The sequence below is a fragment of the Primulina eburnea genome, chromosome 5 (assembly GCF_022965805.1).
Source record: "Primulina eburnea isolate SZY01 chromosome 5, ASM2296580v1, whole genome shotgun sequence".
NCBI classification, from domain to species: Eukaryota; Viridiplantae; Streptophyta; class Magnoliopsida; order Lamiales; family Gesneriaceae; genus Primulina; species Primulina eburnea.
Window position 1 is genome coordinate 14,968,299 of NC_133105.1, and position 17,580 is coordinate 14,985,878.

The window sequence follows — 17,580 nt, forward strand, 5'->3', positions numbered from 1 at the left end:
AATCATGCATGATAAGATGGTGAAAATTTAAAAACTAAAGTGGGGAACGAAGATGTTTGAAGGTGTAAATTGAACTTGACGACATTCTCTTGAATCGAGTTATCTATCAGCATCGTAAAAAAAGGAAAAGAAAAAAAAAAGAAAAATATGGAGATGTAAGGTGTGGGAGAGCCGAATAAAGGAATGAAATCCTATTCCTGGCTAAAGTTGGAGATGTAAGGTGTTGAGGAGCCGAATAAAGTAATGAAATCCTATTCCTGGCTAAAAATGCAAAACACATGGATTTGAATCTGAAATGAAAAGTTCTAATATAGTCCTTTCATTACTGTATTCTTATTCAGAAAAAAAGAGAGAAAAAATAGTTGCTGATGGATACTGAGTGCAGAGGAATAAAGGAGAGTGATATTTACACTAACAGGCTGACTTAAATCTCTGACAATGGTTGAGAATGGACCCCTCTGTCATTTATGATGCTAGGACTAACGACATACACATACACGTTCAGGTTTTATTTGAAACAATGTCTAGACCAAGGTAAGGGCGAAGAATTGTGCGTTTACATTGATCGACAAGGGATTATGTTGAGTTTTCGCTGAGACTAGTTGCTGACTATGAATTCACTGTCGAGCAACTACTTTGTGTATCGTTCCTTCTTACCTTGTCACCTGTTTTGCTCGAGAGCAAGCAAAAGGTTAGTATTGGGGGGTTGATATAGGTAGATTTTACTTGTTTTTCATGTCATGTTTTGTCCCATTGTGTTGCATTTATCATTTAGATTGCATGCATCTTGTGTTATTTTAGAGTAATTTATATCTTCGTGTTACTCATGTGTTTAGTTGGCGAAAATGCAGGATATTCGTGCAAAACTGAAGAACAAAGGGAGAAATTCGAGAGACATCCGCCCGCGCACACAAAACTTATGTCCTCCCGTGCGCGCCAAAGAAAAAAGAAAAATGAAAATTTGCGAAGACCACCCGCCCGGGCGGAAGCTTATATCCGCCCGGGAGCGTCAAAGGAAAATTAAAAAGCTGAATCTGCGAAGACCTTCCGCCCGGGCGGAAACCTATGTCCGCCCAAGCGTGATTGTATTTTTGGAAAATTTTTTGCGCGATTCCTTGCCCTATTTTTTGGAGGTAGATGATATGGAAGGGTGAGGAGGCACGATTTTGGAGGATTCAGAGATAATTTTTCGCAGCCGCCACAAGTTGGAGAAAATTCTGCGCTTGGATTGAAGATTTGAATATTTCTGGGCATCGCTATTCGTGTTTTTCGTCAACTCTAGTATTTATTATTTAGTTTTTATCATTTGAACTTAGTTTTGTTGATTTCAATCATGAATTCGAGTAGCTAAACCATTAATATTTGTTGGGATTGAAGGGGATCCTACCCCGAACTTTGATCTAATTAATTTATATTTCGATTGTTGTGTTATTCTTGATTATACTACTGTTTTATCTTGTTGTTAGAGCGTAGCTAACTTTAACAACGTTTTTATATTGCGAGTGAGTTCGAGAGAATAACTTGTGATAAGAACGAGTAGTATAATCCGTGGATCTACAATTTACATAGACACATGAAATTGGATACGCGCCGATAGTCATAGCCTAAGGGTCGAAAACTAGGGGATTTCACAAATTGACATGCATTTCACTCTTGATAAATAATAAAGACATTTAATTACTTAATTGAGTATAATTAGTTTGGCATAGCTCGAGAGAGTGTGTTCAATTGAATAGGAAATCCGTCGGAAGCATATAATCATTATCGACTGAATTAATTAATTAACGAGGGATAGGTGAACCGATATCCCAACAAATTCATTTCTCATAAAATTTTCATCAACTATTTTTTTTGATGTTATATTTCATTATTCCGTTCTTGAATATTTTTATTTGCATGTTTATTTTATTATAGTAGTAATAAAGCAACCAATCACTTTTCGTTGCTAAAGATCTAATAACTGACAATAATAATTGTTAAACACAGTCTTCAGTGGAACAATACTCGTACTCACGTACATTGTACTAGTATTTGACATCGTGCACTTGCGATTAAATTTTGAGCATACAAAATCATATTTTTATTGAGGATTTCACAGTGTAGGTTTTGCTCGATCAACGAGTCCTAAAGGCAATCTTGGAAACATCGGCATCTTTCACCCTCAACTGGTGATAACCAGAACGCAGATCTATCTTGGGGAATATCGAAGCTCCCTGCAACTGCTCAAACAAATCCTCAATCCTCGGAAGTGGGTATTTGTTCTTCAATGTAACCATGTTCAACTCCCGGTAGTCAATGAAAAGCCTCATAGAGCCATCCTTCTTCTTCACAAATAAGACTGGCGCGCCCCATGGTGAAAAACTCGGGCGAATGAACTCCTTTTCAAGAAGTTCCTGAATCTGCATCTTAAGCTCTGCCATCTTTGTCGGTACTAGTCGGTACGGTGCTTTGGATATCGGAGCCGTACCTGGCATAAGCTCAATTGAAAACTCCACCTATCGCTCGGGTGGCATACCAGAGACGTCCTCGAGAAAAACGTCTAAGAAATCTATAACAATCGGAACATCTGCGGTTTACTGACTGGGTGGCTCGGGGACAGATATAAAAGTCGCTAGAAACACCCGACAACCTCTATGCATGAGCTTCCTAGCCTGGACATAAGTTATAATGCGCGGTAAAGGAAAGTACCTGTCTGGCTCGAATAAGAACTGTGCCTCCCAGGCGGTCGGACTAAAACAGATTTCCGCTGGAAGTCGATCAAAACTCTGTTCCTTAGAAGCCAGTCCATTCCCAGAATGATGTCAAACTCTGGCATCGGCAACACGATCAGATCCGCATAAACGAGGTTGCCATGGAGCTCAAGATCTATGTCTCGGATCATATTGGTAGCTGTCATCTCCTCACCAGAAGGCGATTCTACTGAATAGGCTACATCTAGCCCAATGGTCTTGACCTTGCGGAAATTAACAAATACCTCCGAAATAAATGAGTGAGTGGCCCCTGAATCTATCAAGGCTTTCGTAGCGGAACCAGATATAAAAATTCTCCCTGAAAGGTTAGAACACTAAGCTAAACCCAATATCACAAGTACTAAGCTTGTAGACATGCAAAGGTCAATGTTCTTCCATCTTAAATTCCCAAAATAATACTGAGTAGAGCATGCAATCCTACTGCAATTCTATGTTCAAAATCTTAACCCAATACATTAAAATCCCAAATATAAACTTAAAGCGTAAAGGTACCTATCATGAGCATCGTATCTGGGTTCGTCTCAGTAGCATGGAGAGCGAAAACTCTACCTTGGGTAGGCAGATTCCTCTGAGGGCACTGCGGCCGTAAGTGTTCCGGACTACCACACTTGTAACACTTTCTTGAGCCAAACATACACTCTCCAGCATGGCGGCGTGTGCACTTAGGACAAACTGGATGCTCAAAAGTTCTCGGGACTGCGCGTCCCCATTGCTGTTGCTGACCTCTGTTCCTCGACGGGCCGTGAAAAGGCCTCTTATTCTGCTGCTGCTGCTGCTGAGGAGGAGGGCGGTGCGGTACCTGGATTGGGCGCTTGCCCTAGCGATCCCTCTCAATATCATACTGATCCTGCTCTGCGGCTAGAGCTCTGGAGATGGCGACCTCATAAGTAGTAGGGTCAGCTACCCTAACATCACAGCGCAAGATCGGCCGTAGACCCACCAGAAAATGCATCAACTTGGCTTTAGCATCATTCGCGATCAGGGGCACAAAATGGCAACCCATTTAAATTTACGGATGAACTCCGTAACAATCAGATTTCCTTGCCTCAGGCTCATGAATTCCGTGGTCAACCTGGTGCACACCTCCTCCGTAAAATATTTGGAGTAGAATACCTCCGTGAAACGTGTCCAGCTCAGCGTAGCCAAGTTCAGGGCTACTGACGCTCCTTCCCACCATAAGCCGGCATTTCCTCCGAATAAATAAGTGGCACATCGAACTCAGTCTGCATCTCCAAGCTCCATGAACTCGAAGATAACCTCGAGGGACTTGATCTAGCCCTCGGCAATCATGGGATCAGACGTCCCTGAAAACTCCTTCTGCCTCATCTTCATGAAACGCTCATAAGTAGCCTCGGGCCCTGCCGGCCTGGCTGCCACAGCATTGTTCCCCGCAAACTTTGCGAAGAACAGAGTCATCCCAGCTAGCATATGGGCATTCATGTCAGGTGGAGGGGGTGGAGGTCCCTGCCTCTCCTGTCTCTGCTCCTCGCCATTCTCTTGGCGAGGCTCATCATTTCTAGTGCGCTTGAGAATACGTCTAGGGGGCATACTGTTCCATACATAACCCATACGTTACCAACATGCATAATTCCATAATTTAAATTTAAATACTGAACAATAAAAATCTGGACGTAAAATATTTCATGAAAACATGCTGTTAAATAATTCATGCTTTAAAAAAAATGCGTAAATGTAAAACTTACAGACCGAAGACGTGACTTCGTGAGCTTCTTGAGGTCAGTAGTAGCACAACCCTATACAGAATCATTGCTCTGATACCAGCTGTAAAGGCCTCTAAATTCGTATTTGAAAATTTGCGGAAAAATTTGAAATTTTCTTTTTAAAGTAATTAAAATGCCTCATTCATAATTAAACTGATAAAAAGATCCAACATTCAAAATTTTTTTTGCAGCGGAAGTAATTATGGTTTGCAAAAATAACAATTTAAAAATAATTCAACAACTGATAAAATCTGAGTTTTGGAATAGAAATAACAAATGCTGAAAATGGGGTCCTCGGGTTCCACTACTGCCGACCCAAGCTAGCTCACTGGTCCCCGCCCTCGGTCCCGACCTCATCAGTACCTACAACAATCAAGTCTAGTGAGTCTAAAGACTAAACATGCATATATCATAAATAACGAGTAGATAATATAATAAAATTGCATAGAAGTAAAAATATCATGTCATGAGGCATAACGTGAAAATATCTCAATAGAGCCCTGTAATAAAATAGCGTGTAATAAATTTTCTGTTGAGAATATGTTCTACGCAAGTGGCCCCTGAACTGAACTGAACTGACCGGTAAGTGACCACCGGGTAAAGTAATAATCGTCTGATCAGACTAATGCCACAGTATACTGGGTGGAACTGAACTGAACCGGTAAGCGACACCGGGTGATACAATAATCCCATGATAGTGCAATGGCCACAAGCAATATCGCATATATCTCAAAAATGAATATTTTAAGTTTTTGCACGTAATGTAAATAAATTACGTAATTAAATATCCTGTATTAATTTTACCGAATGGGTTGGATCGTTCCCAGGCTCTCTGCGACTTAAATCTAACATGAAAATGATGTAATTGATTTTTACTTGACCAATTTTTTTAATTGACTCCATAAACGAGACAATTGCGCCCATCGACTTAGTATTTAATCATGAATCCGTACCAACCCGAACCAACACCGAACCATCAGTTAGTCATGATCAAAATACACATAAAATGATGAAATAATGCTCCAAAAAATGATACAAGTCGAAATTTTGGTGAGTAGAGGCCAAAACATGAAACGCTCTTTCGAGAGTCAATTTGGCACATCGCACCAAAATATCTCGTACGACCTCTAAACTTAACCGAATTACAAACGGTCAAAAACAAGACCTTCCTAACTCGATGAGGCACTGTCCAGTCCAATAACATAGGCTAAAAGTCAACCAAGAACTCAAACGAGCCTCTGAACCGAAGCAGCAAGTTGCTGTCCAGAAATTCCAGCACCCGCACTTGTGCTTACATCGCTTTGTTTGCGAGAATATTGGCCATTGGTGTAATAACCGATCTTTCATGTCTTTTATTATGAATTACGGTATTTTTATTGTGATGGTTTATGTCTTTACATCATGATATGAATGGTAATGAATGTTATAGAATGGAATAAATAATGGAAGGGTAGAATAGAAGGTTGAATTTGTGTTAAATAGGTAATAGAAGTGCTGTAATGGTATGCAATTGTGGCAGTAGTTGTGGTTTTTAGCACAATGTTTTTCATATTGATCCAATTGATGTGAGGCCTCTTTCATTAGAAAGATAAGTTATAAGGCTATGATTTTCGTGTTTTGAGTTTTGTTCAAATCATTGTGGAACATAGGCCGAAAGCGCCCCGAAGTGTGTCGTGCGTATAGTCGTTCCTACAATTACACATGTTGAGATCATGGGCATAACTTTTTACTCAGACCTCCAAATGACCTGAAATTAGTGGGAGATTCAAGAAAAGACATAGAACTACAACTTTCCTATTTACCACTTTTTCAAATTCCGAAGGGAAGAGGCGTTTCGGAAGCGATCGTTATAGTGGCGGTGCGTAGAGTGGCGCCCGAGCGGTAAGATTTGACCGCCCGAGCGCACCCCATTCTGAATTTTTGGGTTTTGGGTAGTAAGTTCGGCGCTAGGGCGGTAATATGTGACCGCCCGAGCGCCCAGCAAGTTAAAAAGCGTGTTTTGGTGTTTGGGAAAACATAAAATCGAATGAGACTCTCATTTTCCTATTTTCCCTTCTCTTTTTTTCTCTTCTCACGGTTTGGAAGCTAGGGTTCCTCATTTCTCCTTCAATCCAATTTCTTCCAAAGCATTAATCTTTGATTGAAGCCTTAATCTTTGCTTGGAGATTAGAAGTTCTTCTCCTCAAAAGTTTAGGAACAAGATAAGAACGCTTATTTTCCTTGGGTTAGTGATTGAAGGAAAGATATTGGGTGGTTTGGTTTAAATGTTGAGGTAACGTTGTTAATATAATGATTAATGATATTATTATTGATATTGGGTTGTAGGAATCTTTCAAGAACTAAACAACTACTTGTATATTGGGTTGTAACTAGACTTTTTCCTTTGAATGCATCTCATGAGCTATGTATATGATAAATGAAGTTTCTATTGATTTTAGCTCTTTTAAATAATTGATTATCTATATTGTATGTATTGATATATTGAAAAGAAATGGATTGAAGCCAAGAGCAAAGTAAAGGAGCTAATTCTTTAGCACGCACACCACGTGTTTGATAAATGTTTAAATGAATGTTTTTATGGGTTGATGGTTATGTGGTATTATGGTGCTACCTATGGTAATTCTAAACCCACTTGACTGAAGTTGATCAACATAATGACATGTACTGTGACTGATTTTGACTTAAACGTACATGTGTACCATTGACTGATGACCTATCAATGCCATATGTAAGGATCGTGTATCGTATTATCGTAAATCCTGTGTTGATTATCGATAATTTATGAAATTGTCATGTGATTATGTATTTTATGTATATCGTGACAATGAATTGAGAAATGAATATTGTATATGAATCGACGTTGTAAGAACTTGATTGGAAAGGCCGGACGCCAAAATAGTACGAAAATAAACATTTGTACAGAAGAGTTGGCGCCCGGGCGGTAGAAAATGACCGCCCGAGCGCCAGGGTATATGAAGTCTGTGTTCGGGCAGAACACTTCGCGCCCGAGCGGTAGTTTGTGACCGGCCGAGCGCGAAGCGAGTGGCATGGGATAGAACATGCCGCGCCCGAGCAGTAAATTGTGATCGCTCGAGCGCGGTACAAGCAACACTCGGGGACAGAATGTCTCGCGCTCGGGCGCGAGAATTCTACCGCCCGAGCGCGAGAGCGGTGGTGATAAGAACGAGATTCTTCTCTTTCTTTCTTCGTTTCTTATACGATAGTTTGAGAGGAAAGTTCGAAAATTCGATTTTCTTTCTTTCAAATCGACTTCGAAACGCTGTCTAAACACGAAACAAATTATATATATGTGATCGTCGCGTCGAGGGCTTCTGACTGAGGTAACTTTCTTCTAGTTCCAGCAGCTTTAAATATCAAAGTGCTGGAATAGCATGTAATTGAAGTTGAATTTTTGATATTTAGTAGAATAACCGACAAAAAACTCATATTCGAAGTCGGATTTGAATTATGATATGATTTCGATTTGATATGAATTTTTGAAGTTTCAAATGATATTTGAAACTCATATTAATGATTTTGGAGTATGTTATTGATTGGAATGAATATGCTATTGATGTAGATAAAGTGTAATATCGATATCTTCATGCTACATCAACTGAAAACGAAGAATTGAGGTATGTTGCGACCGGGTAACATACGACAGGTATCTGTATTATATGATATATGATTGGATTGATTGGATTGGAATACGTGTCTATATGCCTATTTGTTGATTTGATGTGGCATACATAACATTATGATTTGAATATCGATGTATAAAATAAATGTTTTGTTAACACACGTCATTTTATACATACATCGATACATGACATGCACGTTGAGCTATGATCCTTGGATATCCTGATATGATTGGATTGGATTCCGGGGTTTTTGAACACAATCGCTATGCCGGTATTATATGACCCGTAAAGCATAGACAATTGGGGCTCCATATGATTGGATATGAGATGTGGGATTTGATGGCGCTTTGCCTACGCTATCATACGTGTATTCCCATATCGGCTGGTGTGCCAGCTCAAGCATTGATTTGATTTGATAGTGATTCGATTGATTCTGACATGTGCTCAGTGGATGGGAATTTGACCTGATACCTCCACGACATACATGCATTGCATACCATATATCATTGTTTAGATATTTGTGGTATATATGATTGGTTATTCCATACGGAGCTTTGCTCACCCCCAAGGGGGGGGCTGTTGTTGTTTTTGTGTGTGGGCAATGGCAGGTACTCCAAGATATCAGGAGACCGGAGAGGGTACTTCTGGTGGGAGCCACAGCTTGGGCTGAGGTTTATGTTTATGTCTTGTTCCCAGTATATATGTATATGTATCTATATACCGGGGTATGTCCCGAGGATATGAGTTGTTTGTATATGATTGGTTTTGATTACGTGTGGGCATGTTTATGACGTGAGATGAGATACTATTTTTAGTATTCAAATGAAATAATTTGGGCTCATTGTAAAGAAAATTTCAACTCGTTTTCCGCTGTGATTAATTAACCCTAATCAGATTGCATTGTAATAACGATTAGGAGCTAAGGGCCCCACACTAGATGGTATCAGAGCATAGATGGGAATGCTCTATTGAGTCTTGTGTACACTTGAATAGGCACAAATGAATTGTGCGTATGTGTTTGACTTATTTGTATTACTTGCTCTTATGTGATTTGATTTGAGTAAGTATCTGATGAGATTGATGCTATGAGTTGATGACATTATGAATTGATATGAAATTGTGATATTCATCTTTTGATTTGTAGATGGATCACACAAATGAAACGGCGAGTAGCAGTACTAAGAGGATTGTTGGGCAATTTGAAGGGTTGTCCATGGAAGTTGTGATGGCTCGATTCCAGGATCTGAAACCACCAAGGTTCTTTGGCACCGAGAGTGCTGAAAGAGCTGAGGCCTGGCTGAAGGATATCGAGCATTTGTTTAATATTGTGGAGTATTCCAAGGCTCGGAGACTGAAACTTGTTTTGTATTAGTTTAAGGACCGAGCTAAATCTTGGTGGGAAGCCGGTGAGATTGGATTGAAAGAGGTCGGGACTGAAGTCACATGGGATGTCTTCAAGGCCCAGTTTTTTGAGCAGTATTCCCCTCCTTCTTAATATACTGCTCAGGAGAATGAATTCAATAATCTGCAGCAGGGAACGATGTCTGTTGCAGAGTATGCTTCGAAGTTTTCTTCGTTACTGAAGTATGCACCTCACGTAGCTGGAAATGCGAGGGCAAAATATAACAGGTTTGTAAATGGTTTACATCCTACTTTGTATACCTATGTTGTTTCTGGATTGCCTGCCAGCTACGCAGCGGCAGTTGAACGAGCCAAGGCAGCCGAGGCTGGACTTAGGCGGGTAGGCCCAAAGTATACTCCTCCACCTCCGGTGTCAGCTCAGCAGCCTACTTTGCGACCGAGGGGTCAGAAGTTCAAGAAGACTGGCTCTGCTTCTTCGTCTTCTTCGAGTTCGAGTGGATCACAGAGAGGGAGTCCTGTGATTGCTCCTTACTGTAGCCATTGTGGAGGTAAACATACTATCGAGCAGTGTCAAGGTATGTTTGGTACTTGTTATCAGTGTGGGCAGGAAGGCCATTTCTCTCGAGTATGTCCGAACAGGGGTACGACTTCTGCTCAACCCCAGCCAGGATTTAGAGGTGGCCCTAGTATAATGAGACCTGTTGTTCCTGTTCCATCTTTTCAGCAGTCAAGTGTGCCACGATATCGAGGACCGGGTGGTCAGAGTGCCAAAGTTCCTCCTCAAGTGAGAGTGTACACCATGACTGAGGATCAGGCGAGAGAAGCTCCTGGTGGTGTGATTGCAGGTATTTGCACGCTTTGCGATTATCCTGCACATGTTTTATTTGATACAGGAGCATCTCATTCATTCATATCTCATGCATTTGTTGCATCTCACGATATTGAGTGTACCCCGTTGTATGATACTTTGTCGATAGCCACGCCAGCAGGGAAGATTATTTTGTCTGAGAAAGTTGTGCATAATTGTGTACTGATCTATGAGGATAATGTGGTTTTTCTGAATTTGATTGTCCTACCTATGCACGACTTTGATTGTATTGTTGGCATGGATATCTTGACGACAAATCGAGCTACTGTTGATTGTTGTCATGGAGTGGTTCGATTTCGACCGATTGATGGACCCAAGTGGAATTTTTATGGCAAGGGTTCCCAAGCCAAAATTCCATTGGTATATTCCTTGGAAATGTCTCGATTGTTGACTAGCGGAGATGAGGGTTATCTTATCTACGCTATTGATATTTCGAAGAAGGAGTCTTCTTTATCTGAGATTCCAGTGGCGAAAGAATTCCCGGATGTATTTCCCGATGAGATTCCTGATGTTCCTCCTCATCGAGAAGTTGAGTTTAGTATTGATCTTGTGCCGGGGACTGCGCCTATTTCTAATGCTCCTTATCGCATGGCACCTCTGGAATTGAAAGAATTGAAAGAACAATTACAAGATCTTCTCGATAAGGGATATATTCGACCGAGTGTATCACCTTGGGGAGCTCAAGTTTTATTTGTTCGAGAGAAACATAGTACTATGCGAATGTGCATCGATTATAGGCAACTGAATCGGGCTACTGTGAAAAATAAGTACCCACTTCCTCGTATTGATGACTTGTTTGATCAGCTTCAGGGTACTTTTGTATACTCGAAGATTGATCTCCGTTCTGGGTATCATCAAATACGTGTTCGAGACGAAGATGTGCCCAAAACAGCTTTTCGTACGAGGTATGGCCACTATGAATTCCTGGTTATGCCTTTTGGTCTTACAAATGCTCCTGCTATCTTTATGAACTTAATGAATCGGGTCTTTCGAGATTATCTAGACCGATTCATTATTGTTTTTATTGATGATATTCTTGTGTATTAGAAATCGAATAAGGAGCATGCTGAACATCTGAGACTGGTACTTCAAACTCTTCGTACTTGTCATTTATATGCTAAATTGTCCAAATGTGAATTCTGGATGGACAAAGTGGTATTTCTGGGCCACGTCATTTCGAGACATGGCATATATGTTGATCCTGCGAAGGTCGAAGCTGTATTGAATTGACCGAGACCTACGAATGTTCCTGAGATCCGTAGCTTCATGGGTTTAGCTGGATATTATCGTCGTTTTATTGAAGGATTTTCGAAGATAGCTAAACCTATTACTCAACTGACACAGAAGAATCAGAGATTCATTTGGTCAGATGAATGTGAAGCTAGTTTTCTTGAATTGAAGACGAGATTAACCACAGCACCTGTGCTTACTATTCCCTCAGGTACCGGAGGATTTGTGGTGTGTACAGATGCGTCTGGTAAAGGTTTGGGCTGTGTTCTAATGCAACACAGCAAAGTGGTTGCTTATGCGTCTCGTCAATTGAAATCTCATGAAACACGTTATCCTGTTCATGATCACGAATTGGCTGCCATTGTGTTTGCTTTGAAGATTTGGCGCCATTACTTGTATGGAGAAAAGTTTGTTATTTATTCGGACCATAAGATTCTGAAATATCTCTTTTCTCAATCTGATTTGAATATGAGGCAACGCAGATGGATGGATCTCCTGAAGGATTTTGATTGTGAGATTCAATATCACCCTGGATCGGTGAATGTTACTGCGGATGCCCTGAGCCGTAAAGTTTATGATTCTGTTTTAGCTTCTGTCAGTGTCGCCAAGGTACATGAGGATATATGTACTTCTGGTTGGACTTTTCACTCGAATTGGAATTCTGTCACTGTCTCAGCATTGCAAATTGAGCCGAATTTGATATCGAAAATACGAAAGGCTCAACGAAGCGATGCTCAGATCCAAAAGTCGAAAGAACTTGTATCTGCAGGACATCAGTCTGGATTTCAGATTTCTTCTGATGGTTCTTTACGACTTAATGGTCGGCTGGTAGTTCCTGACAACTCTGATTTGAGATCTGCCCTTCTTCGAGAGGCACATTGTAGCAAATACAGTATTCACCCTGGAGGTCGGAAGATGTATTTGACATTGAGACCTCAATTCTGGTGGAAAAATATGAAGAAGGACATTGCTGAGTTTATTTGGAAATGTCTTGTCTGCCAGCAAGTGAAAGCCGAGAGAATGAAACCTGGAGGATTGATCCATAGTCTTGAAATCATGAAATGGAATTGGGAACATATTGCTATGGATTTCGTGACTCATTTACCTCGTTCGCCCAAGGGCTGCGATGCTATTTGGGTCATTATTGATCGGCTTTCGAAATCTGCGCATTTTATTCCGTATGAGAGGACTTATCCTTATAAGAGAAAGGCCCGTTTATACATTGAGAATGTTGTGAGACTGCACGGTGTGCCAGTCTCGATTGTATCTGATAGTGATCCAGATTTGCTTCTAAATTCTGGGGTAGTTTTCAGGAAGCAATGGGTACGCGTTTGGCTATGAGTACTGCTTATCATCCTCAAACTGATGGCCAAACTGAGCGTACGATTCAGACTCTAGAGGATATGTTGCGTGCTGTTGTGATGGACTTCAGGATTGGATGGCAAGATGCCTTACCATTGGTTGAATTTTCGTATAATAATAGCTTTCAGACGAGTATCGGTATGGCACTGTTTGAAGCTCTATATGGGAGACGATGTAGATCACCGTTATTCTGGGATGAAATTGGTGAGAAACAATTGACTGGACCTGAAATGTTACAGGAAATGAACGATAAGGTTCAGTTGATTCGACAGCGGATGAAAGCTGCTCAGGATCTTCAAACGAGTTATGCGAATAAACGAAGACGACCCTTAGAATTCCAGAGAGGTGACAGAGTGTTTTTGAAAATATCACCCTTTAGAGGCACTGTTCGATTTGGCATGCGAGGGAAGTTATCTCCTCGTTATGTTGGTCCATACGAGATTCTCGATCGAGTTGGTGATCTTGCGTATCGATTGGCATTGCCACCAGCTCTATCTGCTATTCATGATGTGTTTCATGTTTCTATGTTGAGGAAATGTGAACCTGATCCATCACATGTGCTTGCGCCTGATGAGGTTGAACTGGATCCTTCTTTTTCCTATGTTGAACAACCTGTTCTCATTATGGATCGAAAGGAAAAGATATTGAGAAATAAATCGATTTCTCTAGTACAAGTGCAGTGGACACGACATGGTGTTGAAGAATCAATGTGTGAATTGGAGAGCAAGATGCGAGATTCGTATCCACATTTGTTTGATTCTATGACATCTATTCCATTGTATTCGATGTATTATGATCCTTTTTCTGATTTTAGTTTTGATATGTACTATAACTGGTGACATATGTATATTTACCAATGTTATGTATATAAGATGTTTGAGATTTCGAGGACGAAATCTTTTTAAGTGGGGGAGAAATGTAAGGACCGTGTATCGTATTATCGTAAATCCTGTGTTGATTATCGATAATTTATGAAATTGTCATGTGATTATGTATTTGATGTATATCGTGACAATGAATTGAGAAATGAATATTGTATATGAATCGACGTTGTAAGAACTTGATTGGAAAGGCCGGACGCCAAAATAGTACGAAAATAAACATTTGTACAGAAGAGTTGGCGCCCGGGCGGTAGAAAATGACCGCCCGAGCGCCAGGGTATATGAAGTCTGTGTTCGGGCAGAACACTTCGCGCCCGAGCGGTAGTTTGTGACCGCCCGAGCGCGATGCGAGTGGAATGGGACGGAACATGCCGCGCCCGAGCGGTAAATTGTGACCGCTCGAGCGCGGTACAAGCAACACTCGGGGACAGAATGTCTCGCGCTCGGGCGCGAGAATTCTACCGCCCGAGGGCGAGAACGATGGTGATAAGAACGAGATTCTTCTTTTTCTTTCTTCATTTCTTATACGATAGTTCGAGAGGAAAGTTCGAGAATTCGATTTTCTTTCTTTCAAATCGACTTCGAAACGCTGTCTAAAGACGAAACAAATTATATATTTGTGATCGTCGCGTCAAGGGCTTCTGACTGAGGTAACTTTCTTCTAGTTCCAGCAGCTTTAAATATCAAAGTGCTGGAATAGCATGTAATTGAAGTTGAATTTCTGATATGTAGTAGAATAACCGACAAAAAACTCATATTCGAAGTCGGAATTGAATTATGATATGATTTCGATTTGATATGAATTTTTGAAGTTTCAAATGATATTTGAAACTCATATTAATGATTTTGGAGTATGTTATTGATTGGAATGAATATGCTATTGATGTAGATAAAGTGTAATATAGATATCTTCAGGCTACATCAACTGGAAACGAAGAATTGAGGTATGTTGTGACCGGGTAACATACGACAGGTATCTGTATTATATGATATATGATTGGATTGATTGGATTGGAATACGTGTCTATATGCCTATTTGTTGATTTGATGTGGCATATATGACATTATGATTTGAATATTGATGTATAAAATAAATGTTTTGTTAACACACGTAATTTTATACATACATCGATACATGACATGCACGTTGAGCTATGATCCTTGGATATCCTGATATGATTGGATTGGATTCCGGGGTTTGTGAACACAATCGCTATGCCGGTATTATATGACCCGTAATGCATAGACAATTGTGGCCCCATATGATTGGATATGAGATGTGGGATTTGATGGCGCTTTGCCGACGCTATCATACGTGTATTCCCATATCGGCCGGTGTGCCAGCTCGAGCATTGATTTGATTTGATAGCGATTCGATTGATTCTGAGATGTGCTCAGTGGATGGGCATTTGAGCTGATACCTCCACGACATACATGCATTGTATACCATATAACATTGTTTAGATATTTTTGGTATATATGATTGGTTATTCCATACGGAGCTTTGCTCACCCCCAAGGGGGGCTGTTGTTGTCTTTGTGTGTGGACAATGGCAGGTACTCCAGGATATCAGGAGACCGGAGAGGGTACTTCTGGTGGGAGCCACAGCTTGGGCTGAGGTTTATGTTTATGTCTTGTTCCCAGTATATATGTATATGTATCTATATACCGGGGTATGTCCCGAGGATATGAGTTGTTTGTATGTGATTGGTTTTGATTACGTGTGGGCATGTTTATGACGTGAGATGAGATACTATTTTTAGTATTCAAATGAAATGATTTGAGCTCATTGTAAAGAAAATTTAAACTCGTTTTCCGCTGTGATTAATTAACCCTAATCAGATTGCATTGTAATAACGATTAGGAGCTAAGGGCCCCACACCATACAAATGAAAAGAAATGAATTGTTCTATAGATGCCATCTTATAATTGTTATATACGCATTTTATTGACTGTTGGCATATTATGGTTAAGAAATGGTATGGATTCTTTCTTTACACTATTGTATATGTACTTTTTATTTAAAGGACTACTTGCTGAGTTTTATAACTCATTTCAGTTATGTTCATGAGATGCAGATACAGGTAACCGAGATTGATACGGCGGAGTGTCGAGAAGGAATAAAGAAATGTGCCAAGCTTGGAGGAAGGGTGAAAGGATTATTTTGTCAATGGATGGTTTAAGAAAATATTTTGTTTTGTAATGGTTGGAGTTGGCTAATATATTTTTTTGTAAACCACCTGATATTTTGGGATTTTAAATTTGCCTCAAGTATTTTGGTAATTCAAATGGAATGCTTTTGATTTTGTATATCTCTATATATTAGTTGTGGGAATGTTTTGATGTACTGGTTTTATTGCTTGAGACAGGTGGTGAGTTCCTTTTTATGGGGAAACTCTGCCAAAATTTTTAAAGTACATACTTTCCTCCAAGTCTATTTTTTTTTAAAGCTTCCGCATTATAGAGTTTATTATTTTAAAATGGGTCAGGGTGTCACATTTAGTGGTATCAGAGCAGACGTTTTTCGGACCAATTTTTGGCACGTGACTTCTTCTGTTGGCGACAGTTCGGTGTGTATATTTCTGCATCTCATTGATGTACTGATATGATGATAAGTATCTTTAATGGTATGTAGATGATTTAAAATGATTTTAAACTGAGATGCAATGTAGGAGATGCCACCTAAGAGGAAAGCTGTAGAGGGAGAAGATAGTTCCTCATCACGAGTTGTTGATGAGTTTAGTAAGTTGCTCAAGGAGCAATCCAAAGTTCATGGAGATCAGATCCAACAGTTGTTGAGATTGCAGAACCCAGTTCAAGGGAGAGGTAGAGGTCTTATGAGACAGGAGCCCAGTTCATAGGGAGCGTATGACAGGTTTAAAAGAATGAATCCACCTGAGTTTGTGGGAAGTGCGGACCCTCTTATAGTTATGGAATGGGTTAAAGCTATTGAAGCAATCTTTGACTACCTGCACTTTGAGGATATTGATCGAGTAAGTTGTCCAGTGTTTCTTCTGAGTAAGACTGCACGCATTTGGTGGGAGGCCACGAAGGTAACTGTCAACGTTCAAACCCTCCAATGGAATGAGTTTAAGGAGCTATTTTATGACAAATATTTCTCCACGAATGTCAAGACTCAGAAAGTGAAGGAGTTCTTGGAACTAAAGCAGGGCAACTTGAATGTGAACGATTATATTTTGAAGTTTGAAGAAGGTTGTTTGTTTGTTCCTTTCATTGCCTCGAATGACAAAGATCGAGGGGAACACTTCATGAGAGGCTTGAGAGCTGAGATCAGGAGGGATGTCAGAATGTCTAAGGCCACAACGTACAAAGAGATCGTGGAGAAAGCTCTTTTAGCGGAACATGACGAGAAAGAGATTGAGAAGTAAAGGCAATTGAGAAGAAAGAGATTTAATCAAAAGATCCAAACTTCGAGTAAAAGTTGGAAAGGGGGATATAAAGGAAAAGGAAAAGAAGAACATCGAGGTAAAGCTCCTATGGTTCAGTCTGAGACGAATAGGCCTTTATGTCCCAAATGCCACAAGCCACACAAGGGTGAATGTCTCGTAGGGAGCAACAAATGTTACAAATGTGGAGGTGCATGTCACATTTCCATCAACTGCACCCAAACTTTAGGCCGAGGACGAATCCAAGGGCGCATATTCTCTTTGACCAAAGAGGGTGTTAATCCAGATACGTCGGTTATATCAGGTACTATTATGATTTCCAGCAATGTTGCTCTTACTTTAATTGATACTGGAGATA

The 17,580-nt window shown here is 40.3% G+C and overlaps 1 protein-coding gene across 1 annotated transcript; it reads left to right on the forward strand.

Moving 5' to 3' along the window:
- The first annotated feature begins 16,700 nt into the window (after positions 1 to 16,700).
- Positions 16,701 to 17,204, forward strand: LOC140831389 (uncharacterized). The gene has a single exon (XM_073195143.1). The coding sequence runs from the start codon at positions 16,701 to 16,703 to the stop codon at positions 17,202 to 17,204; it is 504 nt and encodes a 167-aa protein (XP_073051244.1).
- The last annotated feature ends 376 nt before the right edge of the window (positions 17,205 to 17,580 follow it).

Excerpts from the sequence above, each read along its gene's own strand:
- LOC140831389 (XM_073195143.1), top strand. The coding sequence starts at position 16,701 with ATGAATCCACCTGAGTTTGTGGGAAGTGCGGACCCTCTTATAGTTATG.